This window comes from Montipora foliosa, chromosome 4 (genome assembly GCF_036669935.1).
Source record: "Montipora foliosa isolate CH-2021 chromosome 4, ASM3666993v2, whole genome shotgun sequence".
Lineage (NCBI taxonomy): Eukaryota > Metazoa > Cnidaria > Anthozoa > Scleractinia > Acroporidae > Montipora > Montipora foliosa.
The window spans coordinates 31,732,554-31,742,553 of record NC_090872.1 but is presented as its reverse complement, the minus strand read 5'-3'; the positions used below and the strand labels follow the sequence as shown (position 1 = coordinate 31,742,553).

The following is a 10,000-nucleotide window of genomic DNA, read 5'->3' as shown; positions in this document are numbered from 1 at the left end:
GCGGCCGGTCACAGCGGCTCCATCGGACGAATCGGTTGCAGCTGATAGCGGAGTCTTCGACGCGTCTCAGGAAAACTTGAAAGCTGCTCAGAGCAACGGCGATCTGAGAACAAGAGCGGATTTTGAAGAAGATGTCTCGGAAACCTCACAGGTCAAAATTGGTTTAACTTACGATGCTGGAAGGGAAGCTTTGGTGGTGTGTATTGATCAAGCCAAAGGTTTGAAGGCACTGGGCAGCACGTCGCCCTGTAAAACGTTGTATGTGAAAGCTGCATTACTGCCGTGTTCTTCGGGCGAAAGCTGCGTATTGGAAACAAAACCGTGTGATTACCAAGAAAGCCCAGAGTTTGGCGAACAGTTTCACATCCCACTGGCTGAGGTGAGGCTTCTGTTTATGAGCTTTAGACATATCAAAGACTATAGACATTTGATGACAGTTCTAAGCCCGACTACTAATCAGGAAGGTTTTGACTCCTGGTAGATAATGACATTGAGATTTGTTCGTGTGTTCCCAAGTCGTAACCGGTGAATTGCATCTCTCCGTTCATTTATACCGCCACGTTTGTTACAAAGAATTGCCAGTAGCTAGCGTTCTCGTGGGTCCCGCATTCGCCAGTAGTTACCCAGTACGGGCTTGACCCTAAACAACTACCTTCCAAGTAACGGTGGCACTTTGAGTTTCGCCTTGAAATTCACAATTTTCGCGAAACAATTCTACTACTACACTACGTTCTCCCCCATTCAAAACTATTTCTCCAGTTTTGGATATCGTCTAGTATTGCTGGCAACGTTTATGAGGAAGGAAGGAGGTGCGAAGACCGTGAAGCCTTCGTTGAAGGCTATATAGGGTATTTTGCATCACATATTTTTGCAACTAATTGATGCCAAGATGTACTTGTAAACCCATTTGTTTTCCTAAATGTATGACTGCCAACCATCGTGGTAAGGAGACGCTCTGCTGTTTTTAATCAATTTTGTGTCTTTGCAGGGTAAGCTCACCACCAAGACACTGCAGGTTAATATCTTTGCAGTCAACAATTACGGTGTGGAGGAGCTTTTGGTAAGTTGCTTTATCAACTCTGTATATCTCTCTGGAGACGAGATCGAGGTGTTCCTTTCGGTCATACGCGTATGGGACTTTTTTTCCTCGGAACATGCGATCGCGTGATGAGTTTCTGGCGTTGCGGAAATTGTACTTATCATCGTGATCCCCTTAATATCATGAGTATTATTTTTCATATTTTCCATTGTCGTTCCAACCATCATCATCATCATTATCAAGAACAACAACAACTACATCATTATTGCCACTGTGATTCACGTCTTCCTTCTTCTGATTGTTGCTTAATTTTTCTAAGGGTGGAGCACAAGTCAGCTTGGCGGATTTCAACGTCCAAACTCCTGTGCGATATCGTTGGTACAACCTTTTGAGCTGCGCGGTAGGTTTTGTTATCCCTTCCGCAAATCACATGATAAAGGCCTTTTTCCAATCCGAAAGAAAGTAGACCGCGAGAAGTTCAGTTACATACACTGAAAAGTTGAAGTCGTTGCAGTTGTGATCTAAATTAAGTTTGCATTTGCCCTGGGCTATCTGTTCTGCCCCTAAAATGTTTGGAGTGAATAAGGAATGAAGGAGTGAGACTGCGTGTCGATACAGGAGCCAACGAAAACCGAAAATAGCAGATTTCACCACTTTGATTGCTTGGAAGCTAACCATAGGCTGTTTGGGCAAGAGTGGGAATTTTGCTGGAGAAAACTAAAACCAAAGCGATGAAACTACTACTGCAATTAAAAACAACACGCATCTTAATCACTCCCTAGTCTACTTAAGGCTTCGGAACAGGCGATGTGTTTTTAGGGTTTAGGGTTTAGGCTTTAGGCTTCGGAACATGTGTTTTTAGAGTAGTTTTTGGTTTTGTAGTAGACCATGTATTTTAGTTAGTTTAATGCAAAGAATGCGGACATTAAAAGAAAAAAAGTTTTTGTAATGATTTTTAGGGTAGCTTTTTAGTTTCATAGTAGACCGTGTATTTTATTTACTATAGAATTCGGTTGGGTCCGCTTGTGCTAATGCTTTTTTCTAACGTTGGTACGATAACTCTAACTATGATTTATTTTGGTTGCAGTTCTTTCATTCTGCGGCTGCGAAATACCAACGCAAAAGCAGCGCAACAGCAGTTTCGATGAGTCCAGTGTCACCGGAAAGCGCGTCTGAGCCAAAACGTGGCAACTTTCGACCCAGCTCATGGGTATGTGTCTTGCCTTCTGTGGTCTTTTTTTTTACGTAGATTTAATGGGATCCACTAGCACACGTATAATTACCCTTAAAATTGTGAGATGCACGGCAGTACTCTTTCGTTGTAATGGTATATTCGCATTTGCTGCTTAATGACATCTTGACTGCCCATGGGCTGCTCACCGCCGTCCGGCTTTTTAACTAAGTTGCTAAAGCTACGGTGATTTAATTCAGAGATTGTGGGTTCAAAGTACACCTTTTTCAGAGACTTTCCTCATCCCAGTTAAAACTATGCTGCCTTGGTTTCTCAGCACACGAAGTTACCCTATCAGCAGCTTAAGTCTTTAGGGTTTCCGCTAAGGTGCTTTACCTACAGACAGGCGTGTTTCGGACCAATTCATATTCTCCTTTTTTGTTTGTAACAGTGCGAGGGCTCAACCTTAAGCCTTGAGTCAGCAGCTGGATTTGAGCGCATGCCCTGTAGATCTGTAAGCCAAGAGGCACTCAACGAGCCAGTGGAGAGCCTACCTGTTCGAAAACACACCTCAGGAAAGCCTGTACAAAGAGCGCAGTCGCAAGGTGATAGTGTTATCAGTGGTGGTTCTCTTCAGGATCGAGACAGCGACTTCGATCGGTCTCCAGTGGCTCGATCCAGACCCCCCTTGGCAAAGACAAAGTACTCTCGCAAGTTCTCCGATCCTCAGCCATTGGGATTGTTTCCTCACCAGGTAAGTTTTCTATAGTTCTATCAAAGCGTTCATCCTGCTCTCGAGCTCTTTAGTTTGAAAAAAAAAAAAAAATTAAGAGGATTGGCTGCTGCTTGTGTTATAAGGTAAAACAGTATGCAAGAAATCAAACTAAATAGGGTTCGTCTTGACTGGAAATTTCTTGGGAAGGCTGTGTTCTATCTTAAAAACTCGTTCATATTTTATGAGAAAGTCGTGAAGAAGGTAAAGATATCTTTTGGGCATAGAGATTTCGGTTTGAAATTTTGGACAGTCTTCAAATTTATTTCCCGATCGGGAATTACAGTTCAGCTTTTTTTCCACTAACAATTTCCGGAGATTTCCTTGAATGGTTATCAACCTCGTTCAACCTGGGCCCCGAAGGCAGAAGAAATTTCGGTTTCGGTTTTCGGTTTCGGAGAGAAGTGACAAGCGGTATTATGTTTGTGTTCGCGATCATCCTTTCAAGCAAGTGAATCCATCATCTATCTCAGTACTGATCGATCCGATGGATGGATCGAAGTATCGATCTATCCAAGTATCGATCTATCCAAGTATCGATCTATCCAAGTATCGATCTATCCTGTGGATGAAACTTAGATGAATGCGGAATAAATTGATGAATGATCGGATCGATCAATCGGTCGGTCATGCAGTCAGTCGATCAGTCAATTGTATTGATTGTTATATCCCAAAGATAGTAAAAGATGTTGTCTCTTTCTTCTAAGGGAGAAGAAAATGAAGTGCCTATGATGCCCCTGAGCCATATGTCATATGATATAAACCTCAACCGCAGTAACTCCGATTGCACCACGCGCCAAACAGATCTCAGTCCCTTTGTGAGATTGTCAGTGGAGCGGACCAGCATGAGAAGAAAAAAGGTGATGCATATTCGTATTTTAGTTTTTTTCCACCGGCGACTCATTACACTACCCAGTTGAATTTCTAACAGCAGCGAAAAACAATCCTAGTATCACATACAGTAAGAAAGAGGGAAGCGCTCTCTTCGCCAACCACATACGGAACAGGCGCATTTTAATTGGCAAATAACGAATTGCGATGTTTTGTTCGATCTAGACATAACCTCCAACCTAGGTAGTGAAAGTGACAAAGCGTTGGCGCGAGTCACCCATTTTTCCAAAGGGAGTTGTGTCAGTCGCCAAGAAACACCTGCTCTGCCGTCCATGATGTATCCTAGGAGACGACTTCCGCCTCAGTACACATCGACTTGTTTATTAAAAGACTTGTTTATTAATAGCAGGCTTTATTATTTCGCGAGAGATGTTAAACAAGGTCCTTCTTTACTTGAATTCACTTTTGACTGAAGTACGTGGTGTAATGCTAGATGTCTCGGCTGACCGGCGGGGTTGTTTTCATTTTTCTCCAGCGCCCGATGTCGTGGCAAGGAATTCAACAATATCAGCAACTTGTCCCTCATCTGGGAGAAGGTAGCAATAGATCAGCAACAGCCATGGACCTTGAATTTGATCTTGAAGCCTCGAGAGCTAAGCAGGTTGGTGATAAACGTTTCCATTGGCATCAGCCGCATTCCATTAAAGCTATTGACATTTTACAAAGAAGACTTTTTATGCAGATCTGGAAGAACGTTCATTGTTCTTAGTCTCGTTGTGTCGACGTCGAATATAAAGAAGAGTCACTCATTAGATAATATCCTTTTCAAAATTGGGTTTGATTTTACCTCTCAGTAATTGGCGGAGAAATTGGCGCAAGACTCGTGAGCCATTGATTACTTAGCGAAGTCTTTTCAAACCAAAGAAATTACAAAGTTCCTTTCGAGATTCTTCAACCAAAAGCAAAGATATCCATGTGGGAAATATATCCTTTTATCAATTGTTTTCTAACTTGCTTTTTACCCCTTTAAGGTACAAGTAAACGATGAAATCAGGAAGTTATCTCAACTCAAGAAGAGGATTGAGGAAGCCATAGACGGTGGATCGACAGAGATCCCAAAATGGCTTGAGGAAAGTGATGAATTTCAATCACTTCTGAGAGACGAGGTGAGTTCATTAATCGACTAATTCTCTTATCAGTTGATAGTGAATCTTTCTTTATATTCTTTACTTCGGTGAAGAATGGAATGATCCACAAGACATGACGTGACCTTTGATCTTAGATGTTCGGTGTCTGTTTTCTCTGTCCCCTGAAGTGACATGGGACAACTAAAAGAGGGGCTCTGAGAACGAGACTGTGTATGTCGCCTCCTTAGATTGTTTTGGACACTGGACAGGGATCTCGGGTCGCCTTATGGGTTGGTACTTTGTAAATTATACTTCCGTTCCTATCCTTTGTTACTTGGGCACTTAAGTTCTTACTTGGTCGTTGCCTTTAGCTAGCCTCTCACTTTATCGACATTTATGCCTGTGCTGTTTGTATCTCCTGTGTCAGGAAAGGATCGTCCGATTCACAAAGTAATTCTCTTTTAATTCGTAGGGCTTCAGAAGCTGGAATCCTCATGGTTATCGCGGTAGAAGCCCGTATTCGAGAAGAAGCCAGAAAACGCTGAGGTGAGATTTCTTTACCTGTTCTTTTCCCGCTTGCGTTTTTGATCAAACTCAATTCTGGTTTACTTGTTCGCACTGGTCAGCAAATGGATCTTCAAGTTTAGGGAAATTTTTGTTGCGGGAAATCCATGAAACTCGTTGTCTTAGAAAATTTGCGTGAATGTCAGAATCAGTCACAATGGTTCTGGAAATAGTAGCTATATCATTAAAGCCCGAGGCTGGTACTAAATTTTGCATTTATTCGATTAATTGAGTGAAGCTATGATTGTCGGGTTTCATTGACCGAGTCATATTATTTATCACTTACCCTTTGTTTGGATGTTTGGACGATTTAATGCCGTTTAGGCGCTTTTTCAATTTGACTGTTGAAGAGGTTTTAATCAAAATGTATGAAGGCACGTTCACCGTGATTAATTAAACAACTTGCTTTAGCTACAACCGCGTGCGAAAAGACACCGAGGCACCGTAAGTAATTTGGGCCTCAATGAGTGTCCATGAGGTTCTACTTTTATTCCCTATCGCTTCCCCCGGGAAGGTGCAAGAAATGTTAAGACCATACTCAAACGAATTGACGACCAACGACTGAGTATGGGCTGTTAAAAAGGTGGAGCGTTCTAAGCGCAATCAAACTGAACCGATGGAGGTATCCAATGATGAAAGGCAATTTATTCCGTCGGTAGCACTGTGCATCCTTTGGAACCCGTGTTGGCACGTTCGTGATTTGTAAATCCCACAGCAACACTACATACCTTGCAAAGGAAATAGGGCATTTCCGAGTTCATGTCTGCTTCCTCTTCAAAGCGAGCCTAACTGCAAAGCTTTTGTGATGGTAATTATTTCTACTTTACATATGAATAAAAACTAATTTCATAAGAAAAACTTCGCAGAGGAGGCAGACATGGTCGGAAATGGCCCATTGTGTACTATTAGATTGCTGAATTATAATTCTGTGTTTAATTCGTTTTCAGGGAAAGGCTTAATCCTCTTAATCCTTCAAAACCACCGAAGTCCTCTGCGAATCCAAATGATAGTGAACAGTGGGTTTAACGTCACAGCAGAAGCTAATTCTTAAAAGCCTGTGACAATTCAATCTAAGTACAAATGAAGAGCATTCGAGTCATCGATTCTACCGGATGGTTATATCTTTCTGGCGTTTCGTTCGAAATTAAATAGACTTAAAGAGGTTTTCAATTGAGTGTCGAAAGTAATTAGCGAATTGCTTTGGTTTTGAATTACTTCACTCAGTGATTGGTTTAAAGTTGTCGCGCCATTTTTTCAACCAATCAGAAGTGAAACCAAAACCAATCGTGGCTCGCGCGTGCACATTTTCCCGCGCTTTGTTGCGGCTACGTGTAATTACTTCGAGTTTTGATTGGTTTACTGGATTGTCTCCGTCCTTTTTGATTGGCCAAAGTAATTACTTTGGTTTTGGTTTTACGACACTCGATTGAAAGTCGCTCTAACTGTAGTACACAAAACAAGATCACCTTCAAGAAGTACAAATCAAGTTTTCTAATTTTGGCAAAAGAGAGCAACTACTCTTTAAAAGTCCTTTGATTGTTGTAAATTGTTTATAATCGTAGCCGTCTCTAGGACGCTTTTGTATTGGACTTCTTGTAGGAAGTTTTCCAACTATATTTGTAATCTGCGAATGTATGCATAAGTATACCTGCCTTTAATACAGGCGTTCAAAGCTTGGATAATTTTATCCCGACGAAATTAAAATCCCTTTTACTCTTTCGATATGAAACAGATCTCGCTATCGATTACGTATATGCTAACCTTTTCACAACCAATATCTGAAAGTTTATTCTCCTAACCAGTACCATAGATCTATTTCTTAAGTTGTAATGAGAATTTGGTGTTAGATCAAGATAATATCCCTTAGCTGATATTAATCTTCACTCTCAAAACCTGTCTTCTACCTGGTAGTATATTAAAATTGTAAGGAGAATTTATAAAGTACTGATCACTACTTGGATATGATACATCATTGGTTAGTAGAGTCTCCTATCTCTTACTCTTGTAATTTCTGAAAAAAATTGTATCCCAAATTTTGTTAATACATGGGATGTACATATTTATTTATTATCCGGACACCTATATACCATTTGTGAAAAATAGTATTTTAATATATGACATTATATAGTCGAAAAAATCTCCAAGATGACCTAAGAGTCATTGAGTTTGCTATATAAATTTGTTCGTTTACATATAAACGAAGTATTGTAATAAAAGAGAAAGCATTATTTTGTACATTTCATGATTGTGTTTGTTTGCGATTCCTCAGGAGGCTAAGTTCTCCGTGATTAAGGACGGTGCCTACTAATTAATTCAAATTTATTTTTGCGCGGTTTATGGATTTGTGGGAAAAGCAGATATGTTAACAAGTGTTATTGAAATCGAAAAAGAGAATTGGGGGTAACCACGCATTTTTCAAAGATAACTGATCAACAATATTTGCAAAGAGCTTTAAAATACGAAACGATGTATGGCATTTTTTTTCCAAGTTGAAGTTTAATTATCTCTGTTTTGGATAGTTTTAAACCGCGCATAAACATCCTTGTTTTAGTAAGCATCACCCACAGGAAACCCGAGTACCTGGAGATGCGCAGAACGTATGCGCAATAACAATAGTAGGCACTTACAACTCTGTCTCTTTGGCACTCTCTCACCGGAAAGAGTGGAACAGAGAAAGTCTGGGTCCGAGGATGCGCAATAAGCTAGTTCCAAGTTCCATAAACGCACATGCGTGCGTCATGATAAAAAAAAGAGTATTTATTAAAAATACAAAAAGATTCATATGCAAACTAGTTCGAATAATTCCCATAACCGAAGCAGAATTCAAACCAGGCGGGATACTAACTGACTTTCGCGGCCTAGGTCTGGGTTGAATTCCTCCGCTCGATCAAAACTTAAAGAATTTCCCTTTGATTTTAACAATACAAACACAAATTTCTTTCCCTAACTGACAAAGGTGCATCAAAACCTATTGCTCGCCATTTCAACATTCCGAACCACTCCTCCCTTAAAGGGAGAGTATGACGATATTGCGCATGTTCTAGCCGTAATACCATTTATGAGCCAATGAAGGAGTTTCCACAGGAGCCCATGACTAGGAGCCTCCCAATGCATTATATCCTTGAGTCAACCTTTGGCCGTATCTTTCTATTTTTAGAACTAATCCTTCAGCAGGAGACTCACATTTACAACAATTTACATCAATTTGCACAATTTGCATACATTGATTTTGCTATTTTTGTCTTTGTTCCACAATAATATAATTCTGATTGGCCATTCTAAACAGTGTGTGCAGAGCCGAAAAACTCGTGGCGTTCTAAAAATAGAAAGATACGAGCTAAGGTTGACTCATAGGGCTTGTATAGGAGAGGCAAGCTCCTACTCATGCGCTAATCGGATCCGTGCTTTATACGCAAAGGGTTCTGGGATCGCCAGGGGGCAAACATTGCAAGTCGCTGTGAAAATACGTATGGCGGAAACTTATTGGACGTCCTAAAAAACGATTTTGGAGAGAGATTAACGCTTTTTTCGACTCAGTTTTATCAGGAATCGATTTGGTCAATGTTGATACGTGACAATTGTAATTTTTTGTTTGAATAACCGTGAAATATGAGATACAATGTGCTTATTAACTTCCTTGCTTGCCTATGTTTTATTGTGAAATGGTCTCAAAATATTACAAAACAAGACGTTTCTGTAAGCGTTTACTCGGAATACCATGCAACGCAGATGTAAGATGATACATTTTGGAAGAGGGAGTTTTTTAATTTGCCAAGTACCGAACTAAACAAGTAAATGTTTTTGCAGCCAGTTGCACATTCATAATAACGCCGTAATGTGCCGGTGAAAACCCCTTAATGTTTACTATTGCAAATAAATTCAACAGGAGAAAAGGACAAAACATGGACCCCCTTTTGGAGCGGGTCCATGGACCCCAATTTTTGTGGGGTTTTTTGGCGAAAAAGTGTCCCAAAGCACGTTAATGAGCTTTTTAGCCTCAGACAGGACGATTTCGTGACAAAGGAGACACTTTTTAGCAAAAAGAAAAAATTTAGGTCCTCCCAGTCGTACTCGGTTACTTAGGACACAATACTGATCTAATTTTATCTGGAAGTCCAGATTTGATTAGATCTCGTGTTTCAGCAATGACGGAAAGGTCGGAAAGTGCAGTGTCAAAGGATTGTCTAATGCTGCTGTTTTGCTTTAGACCACCGGAGAGATATTAAAAGTTGGAAATATTAACTTACCCATTGGGGGGCACGAGATTGAAACAAAGAAGTTTAATAAGGAAGTTTCGCCAGCTAAGATTAATGTATGCAGAAACGGAAATTAAGCAGCTTATGGACGGAGAAGAATAAGGACCCTAGCAAAAATGTCTAGTTGGGACATCAAGTTTGTTTTGCGAATGTGTCGGCAGGAAAGGTGCAACTTTTGCCGGAACAGTTTTGACACAAAGACGGACGAACGTATTTAAGGTCTTTAGTTGCAGTTTGGTG

The 10,000-nt window shown here is 40.6% G+C and overlaps 1 protein-coding gene across 1 annotated transcript in view; it reads left to right on the top strand.

The window, feature by feature from the left end:
• LOC138000619 (protein KIBRA-like) overlaps positions 1-7,741 on the top strand; it is a 20,587-nt gene extending 12,846 nt beyond the window's left edge. Inside the window, exons 11-20 of the mRNA XM_068847163.1 lie at positions 1-379; positions 989-1,060; positions 1,359-1,439; positions 2,127-2,249; positions 2,662-2,964; positions 3,690-3,842; positions 4,349-4,474; positions 4,845-4,979; positions 5,413-5,486; positions 6,452-7,741. The exon at positions 1-379 is cut by the window's left edge and continues 164 nt beyond it. Coding sequence (XP_068703264.1) covers positions 1-379; positions 989-1,060; positions 1,359-1,439; positions 2,127-2,249; positions 2,662-2,964; positions 3,690-3,842; positions 4,349-4,474; positions 4,845-4,979; positions 5,413-5,486; positions 6,452-6,530 — 1,525 coding nt within the window. The 3' untranslated portion in view covers positions 6,531-7,741. The remainder of the gene's footprint in view (positions 380-988; positions 1,061-1,358; positions 1,440-2,126; positions 2,250-2,661; positions 2,965-3,689; positions 3,843-4,348; positions 4,475-4,844; positions 4,980-5,412; positions 5,487-6,451) is intronic.
• Positions 7,742-10,000: the final 2,259 nt, after the last annotated feature.